The following is a 20,453-nucleotide window of genomic DNA, read 5'->3' as shown; positions in this document are numbered from 1 at the left end:
ACGGAGTGGCCCCGCTCAGGACGCGTGCAGCAGGGGAGCCCCCGAGAAGTCTGTGTCGTTGGAGGTGGGGGAGTAGACAGTGGCCGAACTGGATGAGTAGGCTGCGTGTGGAGACAAAGCAGAGACGGATGGGCTGTTAAGCACCCTGTGGTATTCAGTTTGCACGAATGCACTTAAAAACACCCCCAAGTAGACTACAAGATGCCCTTTCAAACTGCTGTAAAAAGACACAGCCCCACACCATACCATGTTTGGCCAACAAAGTGAACAATATTCATAATGGATCATCAAAATACAACAGCAAACATCATAATCCCAATTAAATTCTCATATTACATACATGGGCCTTTATAAAACAATTACAAAAAAAAACCATAACATACATATATATATACAAAGGTCTATGAATCTATCATCTCATCTTATTTGTGGCCCTGACACAGTTGAGAAACTAAAGAACGTGCCTCATGGTTCAATTAACAAGCAAATTAACCATCTTTTGAGAAGTTTCATAGCATTTAAGACTAACCAAGTGGTCATGAAACAAACACTTCCATCTCCCTGCAAATACAAAATTCCATTTCTCCTGGATACCTCTAGAGTATAAAAGAGTCTGTAGGGCATACTCATTTATCTGTAATGTAAGAACATTATAGATGGCACAATTAACGCGAGGGTCATCTGAGCAGGCATGGAGAGTGAATACTGTTCGCTTAGGGGCTTTGGAATCCTTACAGGAGAGAGGTAGCAGGAGAACTGCTGAAAGACGAGACGCTAAACGCCACAGCCAAAGAAACGGTCTTAGTGCGACAAACAAAGACAGGGGGTAGGTGGTTGGAGGTGCAATGACTGCCGAGGGCCACAAGACTGTTGTTCTCTGGGAGAAAAATGAGGAAAAGAATGTGCAGGTATTCTCCCGTGAAAGAGAGGGATCAAAGCAAAGAATGCCAGTGGAGAGCAGACAGAAGGTGAGAAAACGCCTGCAGCCGGCATTACCACAATGGGGCATTGATAAAGAGCGCTGCCAGGCCAGCGTCCTGGTTTAATTTGCTGCAGCAGCTAACGCCTCCACCACTGGATTAATGACCCCCTCAACCAGACGTAATGACCATACTGTATACGCTGGTTAATAGCCTGATCCCCCTTACATTTCCCAAGAGGGGCTAGGACGCTAACGCATACGGGCAGGTAATTAGGGAGGTTGCTGGAGCATAGTGCGAACATGCAGGTTGGATGTCAGTGGTGAGGGAAGAAGAGAGGAGAGGCAGAGAGCATGAGGGACTCTCAGAAAAGGAGGAAAAGAGTGGAAATGAATACAGATAAGATCACTTTTGTCATTTATAAACTGATTTAGTAATGAAGTGTAGAAAAACACATATCTTCTGCAACACCTTCTGCAAACCATACAATACCTGAAGACCACATTAAGAGTTTTTTCAGAATGAGAATGACTGTAACTTGGATGAGTACTTACTTCGCCCACTATGGACTCTCATTTTTCGTGCATATTCGTCTGACCGCGTCGGGTCCGACACTTTCACTTCAGGTTCAACTACAAGTAAAAGAATGAGTCAGGACACTTATAAATCACCACACAGGACAACTGTTGTACACATTGAAGACATGTCCTCCTGCATTCCTGTGTTTCTTGTAGCAATGTAGAGGCTAATATCCTGTATTGAAGAGCTAACTGCCAAAAAGGTGATGAGAGCACACAAAGCACAACCTTTCATCAGGAAGTAATGACAGTAGACAGAGAAGAGTGTATGTGTTTGGAGTGTACATAGTTGACCACACTCATTAGGCTACAAGCTTCGTGTTAGAAGATGTGTAGAAAAGGATTTAAGTAGGACACAGGGTCAGGTATGTTACAGAACTACTTACATGAACTGCTGAGACTGAAGGTCATCGTTGCATTACCACTGTCGGGCAGGGTTCCATCCCTTCGTCCGTTTGGATGCAGCTGTGCATCCTGGGAACTGGCTTCCTTGTGTCTGCCATAAGTGTTCTTGTTCTTGGCCTTGCGGGTGCTGATGCGGATGACGCCATGCACCAGCCGGCACTCGGCCTCCTGCTCCTCCAGATTGTAGTCCTGTGCAATGCTGTAGATGAGGTCACTGATCTCGTTGGTCTTGCGCGAGAAGGACGAGTCGGACGTGCAACTGGCCAGCTGCTCAATCTGGTGAAGCTTGTACAGCTCCAGCAGCTTCTTAGTGATGAGGGAGTCAAGGTCCGTCCCGCTGTCGTCAATGTCATCCAGGTCTAGGTCCTCCCTGGAGTAAATGCTGGAGGAGCGCTCCTTCTGGCCGCCACTCTTTGCCGCTGACATATTACGTTTGGGCGGCCCCGGGTGGTAGACCACCTTCTTGCCGGCAATGCACACGTCCTTGTAGCGAAAGCTCTCTTGGTTGGCCAGCTCGCTGGGTTTGCGGGTCTCCAGAGGGATGCCGCAAGTGGGGTTGATCAAGGCCATGCCGTTGCTCGGGGGATGTTTCTCTGTTGCTTTGTCAGTCACGGCGGGGTCTTTGTCCGTGGAGCTCTCGTTGTGCACTGGCAAGCAGGGCTCACGTGTGCCGTAGAACCCGCAGGTGAGGATGCAGCAAATGAGGGTCTTGCAGCCACTCCATCCCATTGAGGCGCAGGAGCCGCAGGCTGGCGTGACACCCTGGGCCGCATCCGCGGAGCCCGGAATGAAGCCAATGGCCTCCGAGCCTCTGCCCTTGGTGTGGCGCGATTGAGTTTTGCGAGATTCACTGTGGCTGCGATGGTGGTGGCCGTTGCCGCCATTACTGTTGTGGTTGTTGTTGCTGTGGTGCTCACGGGCAGAGTCCTGGCTGGTGCCACTGTCATGCGAGCAGCTGCGACCGTGCCGGTAGCCGTCTGCCCTGGGGCGCGATGTGTGGTGGGAGTGGGGCTTGTGATTCGCCCCCATGCTGTGGCCGGGCATGCCTCACCACATCCAGGGCCTGAGAGGAGTACACAGAGGGAGACATTTTCATTCCATTTGCCAGCAAAATGAGTGATTGGACTGTTTAGGAGAACTCCCTCACATAAACTGAGCTGAAACTAACTCATATATTATCATGTAAATCACCAAGTATCGAAACTATCTATCCCATTAGAATGTAAATCCTGAAGTATCATGGCCAGGACGAACACTAAACTAATAGCTCAACAACACTATCTTGGTCAGCTGATGCAAGCTGAAACAGATAGAATAGATAGCCTAGAGAAGTGGACTGAAATCAGTTAAAGGAGAGAATGCCCACTCTTGCAGTATGTTTTTAAAGATGAGATTGATGTCAGTGTGCTTTGTTTTATTTTGGTTGAAATGTATAACACTGGGAAAAATATACCTAATCAAGATAAATCTGGCATGAAAATTAAATCTTCCTCAGTCCAATTTCAATGAACTGTGAGTTCTGTAAGGGAGAAGAGAATGGTTGACAGGTCACAAACCCATAATTTAGGCAGTGATAAGAGGGTGCATAGATGCATAGATGCGTTTGGGCACGGGAATCAAGTCGTACTCTGCAACTGCAAGATCTAATTACTTTGATTTCACTGTAATTTTACACCTTTTCCAAATGAAAGCATAGTGCCCTGCTCAGCCAGGTGAGTCCATGCACATGTGAAACTTTAGGAGAGGTGGCTTTGTGCACAGAGACAAAACACAGCAGGTTAAGAGGAAGATTACTCCAATTATGATTTACACACAGCTACGAGATTTACAAGAGGTGCATCAGAATGGTTACTTTAGATAGAGAAATATTAATCAACAACCAAGACCGGAATTTGGTGAGAGGTGGGCAAAATCAGAACCTCCGTGTTGTTTTTTATGCACGACGCAAGACTGTACCCAACTGCAGTTTGTTAGCTGATGAGGGATTAAGAAATACATCTAATAAAGTTTTAGCTACTGCTTAATACTAGTAATGAATATTTATTGCCTTATCAACATATACAATATGTAGCATGTGTATCGCGTACTACAAGCTACACTAGATACAAATGTTTGCTAAATAAATGTAAAGCTATAAGTGTGTAAAAAAAAAATTGTGTTGCCATTCAGTGCTTAATACTCTACACTTTATACTATGAAGCAAATCCCCTCCAAGTGTACAGCTTAGTCACACTTAGTCAGACAATACTATTGGCGTTCTTAGTGTTATTGCAGAGAGCATGTTGTTCAGCTTTCATGTGGGTGAGTGACACACCACACAAATACTGGGAAAAGAGTTCTGAAATTAAAACCTTTTGCCGTTTGTCCATAGGCCTAATGGGATTTGTGATATTGGCTTCATGATACCATGTCTTTAAAAAAGAATGAAACTTCAGATCATGTTTCCATATTGCATACAAGTTGGGTAGATCAAATGGGATCGTGGAAGGTTGTTTAAGGCCAAAAGAGAACACTGGTTGATGTGGCGGATTGCAGACAGGTTTGCGCTGACTCATACATTATGGGCAAATACTTACACAGATGACAACAGACTTCTACTCGCCGCCGATCTTGTTTAACAAGCTTAACTCAAGACGGGCCTCAAAAACAAGTTAGCAATATAACCTTAACAATTAGTTTGAGTAAACTCAGAGATAGTGCGAGACTGCAAACAACCCGCAAAACGCTCAAAATGCAGTTACAGGCTGGTCGTTTTGAAATAGGTCGAATTGCATGGAGGGTTTACCACTTTCTGACCGAAAGAACCAAACTTGTCTGTAAGTTGACTACCAAACGCGCGCTTCTGATGGCACTAATAATCACAGCTCATTTGAACGCTTGGAAATTGACTCGAACAAGAAACCCGAATTCGCTAGGCGTTTCTCACAATAAGTTAGGAAAGAATTCTACAGTGAAACGGAACACTTACCACATAAGAGCAAATTCTCTTGTCTTGTGTTGTTGTTTCTCTTCACGTCTTCTATCACGGAAGTAAGGCAATAAGTAGTCTACTTGCTCCAGACAACTTAAACACCATACATTCAATGTGTCTTAACAGAGGTACTTTTGCCCAGACACTGACCGTAACTATACAGACAAAACATCATCCACCGCCCAGTATAGGCTAGATCTCTCTCGGTAAATTCAACAATACGCTCCTGCTCCCTCTCCCGAAGTCTATTTTACCTGCGGCTACAGGTAAATCGCACACCCACTCAAACAGGTAAGCAGTGACGTCACATATGTAAACGGATATGAGTGGATGGCTGGGTTGGTACTTGCAAATCCCGCTTCTGATCCGTTGGATTGCAAATTTGTTTCAAAACATTGAATTTACCACAATCTAATCCTACTGCAGAGTGCTTTTCATTGCCTAATAATTTTAAACAACTGTATTTACAGATACATTTTTCAGACACCATTATTGTTATAAGTTTAAAGAAATTGTTAAAAAAAACATCATCTATGAAAATGAACAGTCTTCGACCATTGTTCCACTTGTTTATATATGCTCCCCCCGGTTAGGGCTTGATGCCATTAACAACAACGTGGATCACGTGATGCCACTTTGTATTTCACAGCATTAGGTGAGGTCACTAGGCCCCTGCCTCTCCATGGCAGCCGGAGACACAGTATTCTCAGCAACTGTGATAGGTGCTGGCGCCTTAACGGTGCAGGTCAAAATATTGTGTGGAGCGACCATTGACACTTTTCAGGGCGTGAAAGCTGCTGTGCCCTGTGAAAAGCTCTCTGTGAGCCACAGCCCTGTCTGATCACTACCCTCGTCGGAGCCTGCTGTCTCATCTCTAACACACTCATGAGGTCCTCCTCCACCGTGTGACTGCGGTGGCAGGTGTGTGTCTGTCCTCCGTGTTTAGCACTGAGTGCATGTTGCAGATGTGAGGTGCGCCTGTGTTCATTCCGTGTCATTCTCTTCTCTCTGTTTGTTGGTCTGCTTGTGCATACTGACTGTTCAGGACCCTCATGTTACGTCTGGCCAATCAGTGCTGGTCCGTGCTTTAGACCCTGCAGGTTGCTGAATAAGTACTCATTGTGAGAGCTGATTGTCGGATGAGTCGTCCTTATATATGGCAGGTGCTATTGCCTGATTGGCCGAACCAGGTTGACAAGTCTCTTTTTCAGGGTGATGCTACCTACTACATTGGCACTAGCAAATCCGTTAGAGAGTTTACATGTATTTGTAGAACTGCAGTTTCATGCCCAGTTTTGTTTTGTTTTGCTAGGTAAAACAGTTATTTCTGTGTATGATCTGTGACGATTATCCTCCATCAGGATAAAACTCCATTGGAAATCATCAAACCTTTCTGTTTAGACGATATCAAATTCTGCAATCCCATAATGCAAATATTCATAGCTCTCACAATGCCTTCCACCAATTGTCTTCTTGATTTGAGGCGTGGACTAACATTGGTCTGGCGCCTGCAGTGGCACAGTGTAGACAAAGAGGATGACAAAGAGTGTTTGTTGAGAGGGGGGGGGGGGGGGGGGGGGACTATTGTATTGACACACATGACATGCAGTGATAGCTGATAAAGAAAGCACTGCAATGGAGGAATATGTGTTTGTTTTTAACCTGACCAAGCCTACTTGAAATCAAGAGGAGAAAAATGTATTTTGGGAAATGAATAAAACGGTGAGATACGTACCAAGGGAAACAGTCAAAGGGATTACACACAGATGTTTACAGTAGATTCCTGGTCTCGGGTACAAATCAAATGAGGCTCAGCTTTATAGATCTGTTGCTTGCTCATGACTACATCACTTTAAAAAAACTGGAAAAAACAGAAATGGTTCTGCAAAAGAAGAGTTGCAAGGTAGCATGGAGGGCAAAAAACGACAAAATTACCCACAATTCAGCTTCTATCAACTCTACAACCCTAATGCAGAGATGGAAGCAATTTATGACGCCTGAAATTACCTGTAATTTCATGTAATTTCAAAACTGTATTACTAGCAGACCAGCATCATTAGAAAGGGCTAGTCCTGCCATTTATTTGACATGTGATTCATGACACAAGGGCAATAAGGAGACTGGGTACAGTTGTAACAAGGGGACAGTTGTAACATGCTTGATTTCTCATCTTGGGTTCAACCTAAAGCCATAGAACTCAAAGACAACATATGCAAAATTTCAGCTTGTGTCTCAAGTCAAAAGTTAGATGTCATATGATAATGCAACTTTTAAAGTGTAACTGCAATCTGAAATGTGTTTTTTTTTCTGAGCAGAAACTAAATAAAATGACTGTACTGTGATGAAGCTAGTGCTGGTGTTAATATTGACAAATTTTGCAATTTTATAAAAAAAAATCAACACATGGGTTGATTTTATGCCATCTGCTGTTTAAAATCATCCTGAACCCTGCAAGGGCGATGCTGATGTAGAGTTGACCGTCTGGGACTTATCTACGTCATGAAATGGGCGGCCCTCCTCCAACCCCTGCTCATTAGTGTGAGTCTCATGTTAATTTGCTGACGAGACTCTGATTGGAACACATCATTCACAGGAGTGGTCCCACTCCGCCCTTGTGTTGAGATAAAAACTATAGAAAAAGTAAGACACATGCTTGAATTACAAAAGTAAATATAGAGACAAGAGGTGTATGTGGCATATTAAAGCATATTTTGCAACAAGGAAAATAACAAGGCATAGTGAAAAGTGTTACTGTACCCAGTCTCCCCTCCTTCCCGAGATACGGAACCTAGGGTATGGGGTATGAATTCGATGGGTTGTTTGACTTGTGTATTTTAAGTGCTGACTTTGCAGAGGTCGCCCCCACGTTATCCTCCAATTTGTTTTAGGGGAAAAATGTGTTCCCCGCACAGCTCTCAAACACCATTACAAAGGTGAACTAATTTGGTTCTCCTGTGGACTTGTGTTTGAGACGGGTCTATTGTAGGAAGGCTGACCTTACATCAGTTTCTCTTTGTAAGGACATATGTACTTTGTAGAGGACACTTGTCCTGTCGTGCGTCCACTCCCTTTTAGTAAAAAGGTTGAACGTCATGTTTTGTACATTGCTGTTTCTGTAGTCCAGCAGTGACAGGGCATGAAGCTATAAGAATCCCAAGGTCAAAGGCAGATGTGTGTTCAAATAAATGCATTCCAGGGGCCATCCCTCTCCACACAAAACCACCGACGGGCATGTTGCTCTACAGGGACACTAAAGAAGAAAAGTGGGGGTGCCAACAGACGGGCACAATTCAGTATGGATTAATAGTGGCATTCAGAAATCTTACAAACAGTGTTCGTGAGAAGAGGGAGGCAAACTATAAACATTGCCTCTGGATTTATATGATGACAAAACCTGTAACAATGTCATTGAGGGGCCAAAACTTTGTTCCAATTACAAGACAATTAAAGCATTGGGGAAGACATGTTGAAGTGCCCTCTCTGAAAACACAATGAGCTGTATGTGTGTGCAGAAAATAAAGAGAAGCAGAAAGATTGAGATTTGAGAATAACACAGAGGAAAGTTTATTCTCATCTGTAAGCAAATTATATGAACGTGTTCAATAGACGATGTAACATTCAGCTGCAGCTATACCTGAGAAAAGCCTAAGCGTACTTTGTATTTCATCTGTGACAAGTTTCACCAACTAGTTTAGTCTATGTATCTAGTTTAAATATTCCTTGTTCTCTCTTTATTTAAAAAACCCAGCATTGCAATAGTCCTGCAATTGCTGCTTCGGATTTGCTTGTAATGCAATGGCTCATCAGGTCACTTCAGTCCCAGCTGCTAATACTCTCTGAAACTGAACACAGTGTCTGTCTGCTCCACATTGTACCTCTTTGAGCCTCGCTCCTTATAGAAAGCACTAAAACACATGCAAATATGGATTTCCTTACAGATGGAGGCATGCACATGCTGAGGGACCAGAACGGGTTCTATGGGACATTATGCTCTGCAGAACCCCCAGTCTCAATTTCTGCCCCATTTTCTCCCCTCTTCAGCACTTCATCATACTGCCTACCTACACCATATGAACCAAGCCATTTGGGAAATCAGGGCAAGTACACAATGGGCTGGGGGTGAGGGGGGTGGGGGGTAAACATTGAAACACACAGACATGGAAAGCGAAGGGGCACAATACATGAGTTAGAATACAGCATGCCAAGCAGAGGAGGCGATGGCTTGATATTTTTATATAAACTTTGCAGTATGTACAGTATATATAGAGTTTTGTAACAAGTTCGGTGTGTTGCTTATGTCCTGTTTGCGACTGAATGAAAGGGTGATGCACAGTGCAGTGGCTGGTAAATGATCAAATGGTAGTTTCTGAATATCATTTGAAGATCAGTCAATTTTTGAATGAAACTATTTCACCAGTCCTTAAATCCAATGGTCTGCACAGCACTGGAGCCTCAGTCTTCTGCACTGATATATCATATGTAGCTGTGCAGTCAAAACAAACATGCTTCTCAGGCTACACTGCAACATCAGCGGGAATTTCTGACAAAGAAGTTTTGGTGGGTATCTGGCGACCAGCATCGAGATTGTTCGTTTGTTTTAGTTTGCCATTGGTGTCAATGTGCCTGATCCTTGGGTCTGAGTCGATCTCGTACCGATACTGGTAACCCTCCATTATGTCCTGACAGCCGTCTCGCAAGTCCACGATCCACTTCTTCATGTCCTTGCGGTTGAGGTAGAGGACGAAGCAAAATACCATACCCACAAATCCACAGACCAGCCCCAGGAAGACGTAAGACGTCTGTAGGCCGAAGTCGTCCACCTCTTCCACCACCGTCCCGTCCCAGTAGTCGCAGCCCAGGACCTTCGTGCCGAGAGACTGCACTGCGACGTTCCGCAGCTGTCCAGGAGAGGCGCAGCGCAGCTTCTCTGGGTCCCCCACTCGGACCTTCGAGTTGTTCACCCAGTTTGTGAAGTTCGTCGTCCCACAGGCGCACAGGTATGGATTGTTCCCCAGGAGCAGCCGAGCCCTGTCGAGCCTCTCCAGTTCGCGAAGCCCCTCGTCACTGAACGCATTGAAGCGGTTGCCCGTCAGGTCCAGCACCTCCAACAGCTCTACGCCTGAGAAAGTGCCGTTGTAGATGGCAACGAGGGAGTTGTTGCCCAGTTGTAGCTGCTTCAAGTTAGGGAGAGGGGAGAACATTGCCGGGGGAAGCAGGAGCAAACTATTCCTGGAGAGGTCGAGGCGGCGGAGGCTCCCTAAGCCGCCCCACCGGAACGCGGTAATAAGGTCAGTGAGTGAACTGTGATTGTAGAGAGAGTTGCTGAGGTTGAGCTCTTGTAGAGGACTGCCCGGCACGATAAAAGCTTCAGGGTGAATCAGGGCGAGCTGGTTGTCGTTCAGGTTCAGGAAGCGCAGCATGGTCAGAGAGGAAAACGTATGGGATGCTACTTCTGTGATCCTGAAGTGAAAAGAACGCTGCTTTTCAGTGTGCATCACTGACATACAATTATGTATCACTGTTGCGCTACACAAATCGGTCAAGCCTACTACAAAGATGGGTAAACCACACAAGCACAACACAACTTGGAGAACACATATTGTTGTGGTTTTATCAGTATAAAAACATACACACAACCCACATACTGTTTTTATCAGGGAAATACATTTACATTTTAAGCACTTACCCATTGTTGCATAAAGTCAAAGAGGTAAGATTGTCCAGCCCTCGAAAAGAGTCGGACCCAATTCTTGGAATCAAGTTCCCTGTAATGAATAAATGCGTGGTATATCCTGGGATGCCATCGGGCACAGCCCGGAGATCCTGAGACACGCAGTGAACTGTTCTAGAGGTTTCGAAGCACTGACAACCCGACGGACACTCAGCGGAACAGGAGAACGACACAAGGATCACAGATAAAATGATTACACACCTGCGCATTTTGCGAAGTTAAGAATATTGTTCTCGCCTCAATTGAACTGATGCAAATACACGTAAGTAGTTATTTTCCGGTGATTTGGTCGCCAGTTCTTGACAAACTAGTTCACCAGTAGTTTTATAGCAAAAATGTATCTTTCTTTCATGTACGTAGTCCACACGTTTCTTCTAACCAGTTTACCAATGTAACGGGAGTGTACAACACGGCCCTTGCAATAGAGGCGGGGGGAACGAGTCCGTGCAATGCTGTGCCAGGTGTGTGTGTAGTGTTTAGAAATATTGCTCTGCTTCACCGACCAGTATAACGGACAGGTGGTGCAAATCTCCAGGGGGCATCTCTCTTAAAGGGGCAGGGTCCGTAAAGACGACGCTGCAAATACAGGTATATGGATAATCTGATCCTAACAGTCGAAAGCGTTGCGATTCTTCATTATGAGCCTCTGAAATCATATGTTGAATTGGTTGAATAAGTTCATTTTACAGCCCATGTTTTTTTAATTTATTTTCATCTTTATATACAGCATAGCATTAACATAAGAGTACAATGAGTCCTACAATCCATGCATCAATTACGTACCAAGTCAGTAAAAAAACATGAATAAACAAAATACAATCTTTTAAAAAAGTCCCTGTAGTACCTGCCATGAATCTTCAATTAATTAAAACACTCGAAACTGAAGCCAGTGACAGTCATGAGTGCACCAAGAAGAATGGGCTTTTGCTCAGATATGAAAATATGGGTTGGCATTTATCCAAGTGTCAAAGATTTTGCTGTAACCGGTTTGTGAATACAATACATAGATTACAGAATTACTGGCTGTCTGAAACCCACTGTTTATCAAACCTGAACAAGCACATGTGGATGTGTGGACACAGTTGGGGTGATCCGCATCCATGTCTGAAACGCTCTGTAGCGTTCTCCAGGGTACAGAGAACTGACATACAGTCAGTCATCAATTTACAGTCTACAGCAGGACATCCAGTACAGAGAGGACAACAGATGGAAGCATAGTTGTGGATTCACAATCAATGATCATTTTTCTTGTCGGTTTGTTATAACTGTAGATGTCCTGTGTTTTTGCTTTTTTTGAAGCAGTTCTGAATTCCTTCATGCATGTTTTTCTGTCCACATGCCTGTTTCCTGCGTCTCAGTTACCGCAGGTTGAAAGCCAGGGCGATGGTGACGACCACTCCGGTCAGCATCAGGAAGGGCAGCCAAGTCTTCAGGAACCCCACGAAGCTGAAGGGCAGAGGGAGAAACATGGAGAAAGGGTAAAGAGATTGAGAGAGAGAGAGGAAGAGACAGACAGAGAGAGAGAGACAGAGTGAAACAGAGGAGGAGGAACAGAGGGAAAGACTTATACTCTAACAGCAAATAAAAACAAACTCCATCCATTGCCCTGCGCGCCAAAGTAACATTTTTGCAGCTGAAACCAAAACACATTTATCAGCCACTACTGACAGTCAAGGACACCGTGAGGGGGAAGGGCGGGGGCGTTCATCCCATGGGTTTAGCAGAAGTCCCCCTCTATGCCTGCAACCCCCCATGCCACCCTCCCCTCTCCGTCGTGTCACCCTGTCCTCTCCCACAAAACTGCCCGCCCAACAGGCCTCCAGTACACAGTCGGGGCGAAGTGCGTAGCACAAGGGGGACCCAGCACACTGCAATGATTAATCGCCTTTCCCCCTCTCAGCCAGAGGACAGCCTATCCTACTCCCTCTTCTCTCCCCTTCCCCACTGCCAGCTTGTGGACTCAGCACAAAGACGCAATGACTGCTCTCCTCAGAGCAGGCGACAGGTGCCCCAAGTTCCTCGGCAATAAGCATGTTTTACGTGGCAATGAGACAGTCAAGGACTGGGACTACCCTGTTCATTGTGTGTGGTGTATGAGTGAGTGTGTGTGTGTGCCGGTGATCTAATGATTTCAATCAGATGGGTGCAAAGTAGTTTTTTTCCCCCTCAGTTATACACAGGAAAGATGATAATGTCCTTGTCCTATTGGTTGTGGGACTACCTACAGTGGCCAATGCTCTCACCATCACATGCAAGTACTCATATTCAATAAGCCAAGTTAACACTGCCCAGCACCATGAATGACAACAGACCAACCATAGATCCTGAGCAGCAGGACACAACAACAATGCACAACTGTCTGGTGCCCGTCGCATCACGCGTCGAATGTTGCACCCAGGATCTGTAAAGGCCTTTTTTTACAGTACAACAGGCGGTGTCTGCGGCGTGCTAACCACAACTACATAATTGCCCAACCATAAAAACCTGAGCAGCAGGACACAACCACAAAGCTGCCTTTGTGAGCATGTCACTAAGATTTTCAGGCAGGCACCTTCCTTCATCAGTGTTTGGTTGAATTAGGCTTACGTCACCTACAGAAGGCTCAACTGTGGTGTCTGGTGTCTCAGACCCACCACCACCCCCCTCCATACTCTCCATGGGTTATGACACATTCCACTACCTTTCACCAGATTCCTTAATCACATCTTCAAAGGGAATTATTAACTCAATAAAGTAAACAATGTGCTCACACTCAATACTATGTCTCGTCTCATAGCAGTCACAACCAAACACTGTGGAAGTTGAAGTTGTCTTCTGACATCAGCCAGGAATCTCCAATCTTTGCCTCATTCGCCAGTACTGTGTGTATGTGTCTGGTGTCCACATATAATGCTTAAATAAGTAGGGATGTTTTTAGACCAATATATGTTTGCTTTTTTGTGTGAGTAAGATTCCTGTGTTCTGGTCAAACAAACCCAGCCAGGGTGGTAAATGCACTACTGTTTGCTTCAAACACACTTAAGCTTGCAGATGGCCCAATATAAGACTACCAATGCTTATTAGCATAAAGACTTACAACCTGTTGTGAGCATTTAAAACACAATACAAAATTTCAACAAACGTGAGTGTCAAGGGTATGTCTGACAAGAATTTACACTCACCTGACATGTTTGCTGTAGATGAGCGTGAACAAGCAGAGGTTGACCATGTTCCAAGAGGAACTGTTGTTATAGCGCATTAAATTGAGGGCCATGGCCACATGGGAATGACAGTTGTCGCAACACAGATTGTGCTGTGAATAGAGTATCAAAAAAATAGTTACAGTTAGTTACTTAGAGTAGTTACAGTACACTTCATTGTACTTGTGCAAAATGATACTCAAATACAAAGTAAAACAATAGGCATGTTCTGCATTATTGACTTTATACAATATCAACTTGTGTGGTAGTTTAGAGTAGGGAGCATGTTTTCATTCACTATGCAAATCTGTGGAGAAGGCCTTGTTTTGCTGGGAATACAGAGGAGATAGGCATGCTTTGGCTCTACCATTCTGTGTTTGTATTCTTCAGAGGCATCGAGCACTGCCATGTCCCAAGCATTGGGGTTTCCACTGTACACCTTGGTGACATCCAGCTTCCAGTACCTACAGTACAAACACACAAGACTAGATCTCAGAATCACACGCTATGTTCTGTACAAAAAAAACAACACACACAAGAGAAATTGTATTCTCCTATTCTGTCATGTACTGTCCTGTCCTGTACAGCAATGTTCATGTAAGAAGTGACAACTCTGTACTTCATGTCACTAAGATGCGTAACGTACTTTGTTGGTCTCCCAAAGGCCATATTGTCTTCCTGAAAACAGAAAAAAGAAACGTCTTGTAAAATCGCAAAACAGCAATGGTACGAGACAATTGCCACAAAGCAATTTTACACACATTAAATCACATTTTACCCTTTGGTAATAATCAGCTCACTGCCGGAACACATTACAGTGTATCAGGTTATGCACTTACAGAAACAAAATATGGTCCTGCAAAATCTCGAATAATCCCACTGGATGTGCAGATCCCCATGTGACCGATGAAAGGAAAGAACCACCTACAAACAACACACAAAAGGTCAGTCAGGGTTGACCTCTAAAAAGCCTCTTCAGAGCACTGACACCTCATAACACATCTACATTATGTTATTATAACCAAATCAAATATATAATCCACCAAAAAATGTGGGTAGGAATTTTTCCACGTCTTTCACACTCGCACTTTAACCTGATAACCGGATGAGTCCCTGGGTTCCAGTTTAACTGGTTATCATGTTGGTGATGACTGTTTTGCTGGTGTTGTCTTACTCTGTTCCAGATGTGCACAAAGGCAGATTGGTCAAATCCTATTAATCTAGTTCAAAGTCAAATCGGATGCCCCACTGTGTTGTTCAATAAAGGCAAATATGTTTTGTGTCAGTGTTTCAGCAGTCAGATTGTCTGTGGCCAAAGCCTGTAAACTGCTTTGAAAAGGTTTGGACTACCAGCCTGATGTCTTACAGCTTTGAAATGGCAACTTTTTGTTTGTATTATGCTCCCAAGAAACAGCTACACCTATGTTAATTTCTGTGCATAACAGGTCATCTCAACTGACTATGTGATTTGGTGACAGTAAGCTGTCTTAGACACGAAACTGATGTACATGTAAGTCGAGCCTTAGTGATAGTAGGCTCTATCCTAACCATAAATGATGACACTGACACAAAAGATTTTGAACATATTGAACAACAAAGCAGAGCATCAGATTTGAGTATGAACTAGATTTATAGGATTGACCAATCTTTGGTCGTGCACATCTGCAATAAAGTATTTTCTATGAAATGATTACTAGCTAACTAACGTAACTGGTGTCATATCATATAGACACTTCCAAGCATTTAGACACTCGCTCTGCCAGCTGTAAACTAGGTAGACTGGATCTGGCTTTTCCAAACCATTTGCACTAAACATTAATAGCAGCCTATATTATTCCCAAATGTCAGCGTTACGTTAACATATCTGGCAGGTTATCAAGAGATGTTCCTAAACCATTTAAATGAAATATAGAGATAATATTAATATTGAATTGCAGAACATAGGCTACTGCCAGCAAATTGGCTAATAGGCACTGGGCTAAAACGCCTTATTTCCGGAGATCTTAATAACGTGAGACTACCTGATATTTAGACTTTCCGGGAAAATCCGGACAGAAACACGCTGGAAACGTTAGTCTCAATTCTCATATCCGGAGCATGTTTTGACTCCGGAATGGGACTGTGTCACACGCGACCAATCCGGACCCCGGATACTCACCAGATGTATGGCCCGTGTATCTAATATTCTGCACGGAAACGCTCCTGACAGTCATCGTTTCCGTGGGTGTTTAACTCCGTATACCCACAGCATGGCCCGGGCCGCGCGCACGGCGCGATCCAAAAAGCTTCAGGACCCGAATGTCTATTGGCATTTATCTCATGCCTGTTTTAAGTAGTATATTATGTTTAACATTGCAGTATTTAAATAATAAATCGGCATGTATCAACCCTTTTATCATATAAAACATTATATCTTTTAAATCTTAATCTTCAATTATCCATGTTGAAGTTGTAATGAAGCACCATTTGGCCAAAGTCTACCATGCAAACAGTAAATCCTCCTTCTTAACCTATAAACAAAGTTGCTCAAGTGACTACGGTTAGGATATTCATGACCCATCTATAACCTCTATGACTGATTGGTACTAAGTTACACACTATGACAACAAAAACAATATTATTTAATTTTTTTTATTTTAATTCTCAACATAGGCCTCTTTTTTGGGCTGGAGGGCTCCTTGTAGAGAAGTGGCCCCTCTCTGTCACTCGCCGCCTGGTATGACCCGGCTTGACGTCCCTCCGGCCATTGCTTTCGAGCGCCTGCTGGCCGCGCAGGGTGAGGCGGCTCAGCCGAGCGCACCTCCACCTGGGAGGCAGGACGTTGATTTTAAGCTTGTCCTCTTCATCACTCTCCTCATCAGACATGAAGCTGGCGTCTGCCTCCTTGAAGAACAGGTGTTCTTCTGGTGCCAGCAGATCCCGCGCCGCCAGCAGGCGTTTCTGGAAAAGCTGCAAAAGAAAGAGACATAGTGTCAAGCAACGTCAAGACCAAATAGTAACTAGAGTAGACTCAGTTTACATGAAAGCCTAGTGTGGATGAAAATTGACTCCTTTTCAGATGGGGTGATATTTTTTTATTTCACTTCATGCCACGTACCCGCTCTCTTTTTTCTCCTCACTTCCTCTGTCCTCCCCACCAGGTCCATTTTCCGCTGACTTTTTAAGTTTTTAAAGTACCTGTTGCAGGCTCCTGTTTGAAACAAACCAATGAATAAAACAGAAGAATACAATAACACCTCTCTCAACATCAGCAAAACTAAGTTATGTTATGTTAGTTGTGGTGCGGTGTCCTGTCCTAAGAATTTCAGTGCCCAGTCCGACTCTGTTGTACTGTGCATCTGACAATAAAAAAACTTGACTACAAAGCACAGAAAACCAAATAATTGCAAAGTTATAGATGTTTAACAGTAACAGTATCTTACTTCTTATTAGGCTCTCCTTTCCCCAGTTCTCCCCCGGGGTCTGAGTGACCGCACGAGTCACCTCCTCATTGTGAGACGGCTTGAAACTGAACAACAATAAAATACAGTAATGTGCACAGGCAATAAGTTAGAAAAGTTTGTATGAATGAAACAGACCTATGTATAAGTGCATTGAAGATCAATTAATTTTAAGCGCAATGCAATTACATGATGAGAGGAAAAGTGTACGTTGATGCTCAATCTATTAAATTTATGTCCAAATAATCCCACCCCTTCACAACAACTGTCTTTTTGTACCTGAATCATGCATGAACCGAACAGAATACTGTACAAGGATTTAAACAGAGCAATGGAACAGAATTTGGAGTAGCTATGTCTGGAAGTGCATGGTTTCTTACAAAGGAATCATGATTTAGTCTATAGTGTTTAATAAGCAAACCTCGATTCCTTGTTGCGTATCCACAGACCTTGCACTGCCACTGCATTTAAAATCTGCAAGAAAAAAAAAAAAGAGAGAAAGAGTCACAAAGTGTGAAAAATCAAAACAAAAAAAAATCATACATTTTACATTTTTGGAGAAATCGTTGGTGATTGTTCACATCAATTCTACAGGCATCCTCGGATTTGTATAATTAAAGTAATACAAATAATGAACACGATAATATTGGTATCATAGTTTTCATTAAATTGATTGAATATGTACGGTTACTGTTATTCCGAATATTAAACTGACGAATATGTTAGGGCTGCCAACATTTCGGTTTTTCCCCTTAACAATCAGGCAAAAAAAACCTGGGAAATGTTGGTTGTGCTAACATATTCGTCGGTTTAATATTCGGAACAACAGTAACAGTTACCGTACATATTCAATCAATTTCATGAAAGTTATAATACAAATATTATCGTATTCATTATTTGTATGACTATAATGATACAAATCCGAGGATGTCTGTAGAATGACTGAGCGCCCTTAGCAAGCTAGCAAAATACATTCCCTCCCCTCTAACAGGCTATCATGTCATGTATCATGACACTACATTAAATGGGAAGACCGGTCAAGAGAACCAGCTTTTGGAAACAGCGACATTTCAACACAAAATATTACATTCTACTCAATCATTATTATATGTATGATATTATAATATAGACCACACAAAGTACATGACGGTTGTTCCGAATATTAAACTGACGTGTGTAAGCACTACCAACATTTCCCGGTTGTTTTTTTCTGATTGTTAACGGTTCTGACTGAGCGCCCTTAGCAAGCTAGCAAAATATTTATTACAGTAACTTTACAAGACCGGCAAGCAAATTAGTGAACGACATATATGTATATATGGGTGGCTAAAACAGCCCTAACGAAACAGCGAAAACTATATCGCGTTAAACCCCTAGTTAATGACGTGCTAGCTACCTTAGCTCGCTATCTTATTAAGCTAGCCTAAAACTATTTGACCAACTGCACATTAAACCACGCTTGCTTTAGTTGTACAGTCTCAACATGTTGAATTTAGACCAAAGAAGCCAGCAGATATAATAGTCATCTTAATTTACACTACTCAGACTGACACCATAGCATCTTACCTTCAGCGAAATGTTGCCAACGGTCAATTCCCTGAAGAGTGAGTCTTGAAACCCCGTAGCAAGCACTCTGAATGCGTTGATCCAATAGATGCTGATGCGATAGGAGGACTCTGGCGCATGGGGTTCATAAATTGAAATATCTAGTCACCAGATCTCCGGAAACTTGCATTCACATATCCGGAGCCAGAAATCATCAATATTTTCCCGGATTTTTAATTAGTCCGGATATGACCAAAATCTACTCCGGAGATGTGCTTTGTCATTGGAAATTTCCTAACACAAGATCTCCGGATTCCAGCCTATTTTGCCCAGTGAGGAGGCCACTCAGAATGGCCCAGCATTCCATTTTGCGAACATTTCCAGACTATAATCACAGCGAAATCTGTCAGGTAACATGATAACCAGTTAAACTGGAACACCTGGTTACATTTTCCCAATAGATCTGTGGCTAAACATGAAATAAGACTTTATTAATCCTTTCTCAATATTATAATTAAATTAATTCATATCTTTAGTCTACCAAAGACAAACGCATCACAGACACCTAGATGTCCCACTGCTTAAACGTTAGCAGATAACAAACGGGCATGGAATGCTATTTATCGTCAGTTATGCTATATGCAGAGTTAAAAGGGGACATTATATTAATGTATGCGTGCTCTTCTGTGCTCGATCACTGTAATCTATTTTAGCGCTGCATATCTACCTTGAAGACGTCAAAACGGGTTTATGAAATCGATTTATTGATTGCCATACGTATGTGACGCTTAATGTAGCGTTTCCATGAAACAACATTTACCAGTTCACCTCGAACAACAGTCGCTACTCACGTTAGGAAAGGAATTGGTGTCCAAACAATACAATACGGATAACGGCTCATTTCTTTATCTATTTTCTCGAAACCTCCATGGAAATTCTTCATTGCGTCTACTTCGGGCACATCCGCCATCACAATCTGTCAACTGATGACGCAACACGCTTAACTAGGGACGCAATGGCTCGGCGCAACTGCGCAACTGCAAATCCTTAAAGCCCAACACCATCTGGATAGCGTTTTGAATATCAGTATGTTTTAGTCCGACATTTTTCTACAGGCGGGCTTTTGTGATCTCTCCAGATAGTTCTTGTGGTGCCCTTTTAAATAACAAAATCATCACGTCCAACACAGAAACGCATTGCGGCTGCATATGCACTTTTTGTAGGCCATCGTTGTCTGTCCATTGAAAGGCCAATGACCTCAACTGAGAACGATACCAGTTCACTTTACTCATCTTTTTGGTTGAGATAGCACCTTTCAGTTTCAAACATAATTTAGAGTTTAACATTTGAGTTAAAATATGATGGCTAGATAATAGGCTATAGCCTATTTAAAACAATATCATGTATAGCCGACATTTAAATGAAACATTAAGATTTGATTACCCGTTAATTATAATGTAGGCTGCTGTCCTAATTCGGATAAGACAAAAACACTGAACTATTTTGGCTAGCCAGTTCTGATTCCGCTCGCATTCGCCAACTGCGAGCGTTTCTATCCCATTTTATTTTACTACTGGCGATTATCTGGGGTTCCGTGCTGCTTGCTTCATCATCGCTGACGTTAAGGTGAAACATGTCTCAGTTCCACCACGCCCGACAGGTGCATGGAAACTGGGGCACAGGT

General features: G+C 43.3%; 3 protein-coding genes and 1 long non-coding RNA gene across 4 annotated transcripts; all 4 read right to left on the bottom strand.

Moving 5' to 3' along the window:
• Positions 1-15: 15 nt before the first annotated feature.
• Positions 16-2,947, bottom strand: kdf1a (keratinocyte differentiation factor 1a; the record flags this gene model as incomplete). The annotated part of the gene is made up of 3 exons (XM_080858343.1): positions 16-101; positions 1,475-1,552; positions 1,885-2,947. The coding sequence occupies 3 exons, from the start codon at positions 2,945-2,947 to the stop codon at positions 16-18; spliced, it is 1,227 nt and encodes a 408-aa protein (XP_080714469.1).
• A 6,441-nt stretch (positions 2,948-9,388) lies between these two features.
• On the bottom strand, positions 9,389-10,814 carry LOC308380892 (trophoblast glycoprotein-like; the record flags this gene model as incomplete). Its single annotated transcript, XM_080858344.1, has 2 exons — positions 9,389-10,334; positions 10,561-10,814. 2 exons carry the CDS (start codon positions 10,812-10,814, stop codon positions 9,389-9,391), a joined length of 1,200 nt encoding a protein of 399 aa, XP_080714470.1.
• A 479-nt stretch (positions 10,815-11,293) lies between these two features.
• tmem222a (transmembrane protein 222a) lies at positions 11,294-19,739 on the bottom strand (the record flags this gene model as incomplete). The annotated part of the gene is made up of 6 exons (XM_080858353.1): positions 11,294-12,051; positions 13,767-13,897; positions 14,152-14,248; positions 14,431-14,462; positions 14,624-14,708; positions 19,621-19,739. 6 exons carry the CDS (start codon positions 19,737-19,739, stop codon positions 11,964-11,966), a joined length of 552 nt encoding a protein of 183 aa, XP_080714479.1. The 3' UTR covers positions 11,294-11,963.
• On the bottom strand, positions 16,882-18,888 carry LOC308380902. Its single transcript, XR_013969024.1, has 4 exons — positions 18,791-18,888; positions 17,646-17,698; positions 17,207-17,292; positions 16,882-16,974 (listed from the first exon to the last, which is right to left on the bottom strand). It is a non-coding gene; the product is annotated as an uncharacterized lncRNA (long non-coding RNA).
• Positions 19,740-20,453: the final 714 nt, after the last annotated feature.

Source organism: Sprattus sprattus (assembly GCF_963457725.1).
Source record: "Sprattus sprattus genome assembly, chromosome: 19".
In the NCBI taxonomy this organism is placed as follows: domain Eukaryota; kingdom Metazoa; phylum Chordata; class Actinopteri; order Clupeiformes; family Clupeidae; genus Sprattus; species Sprattus sprattus.
Note: the sequence above shows the minus strand (reverse complement) of the source record. Positions and strands in the feature narration are given on the sequence as shown.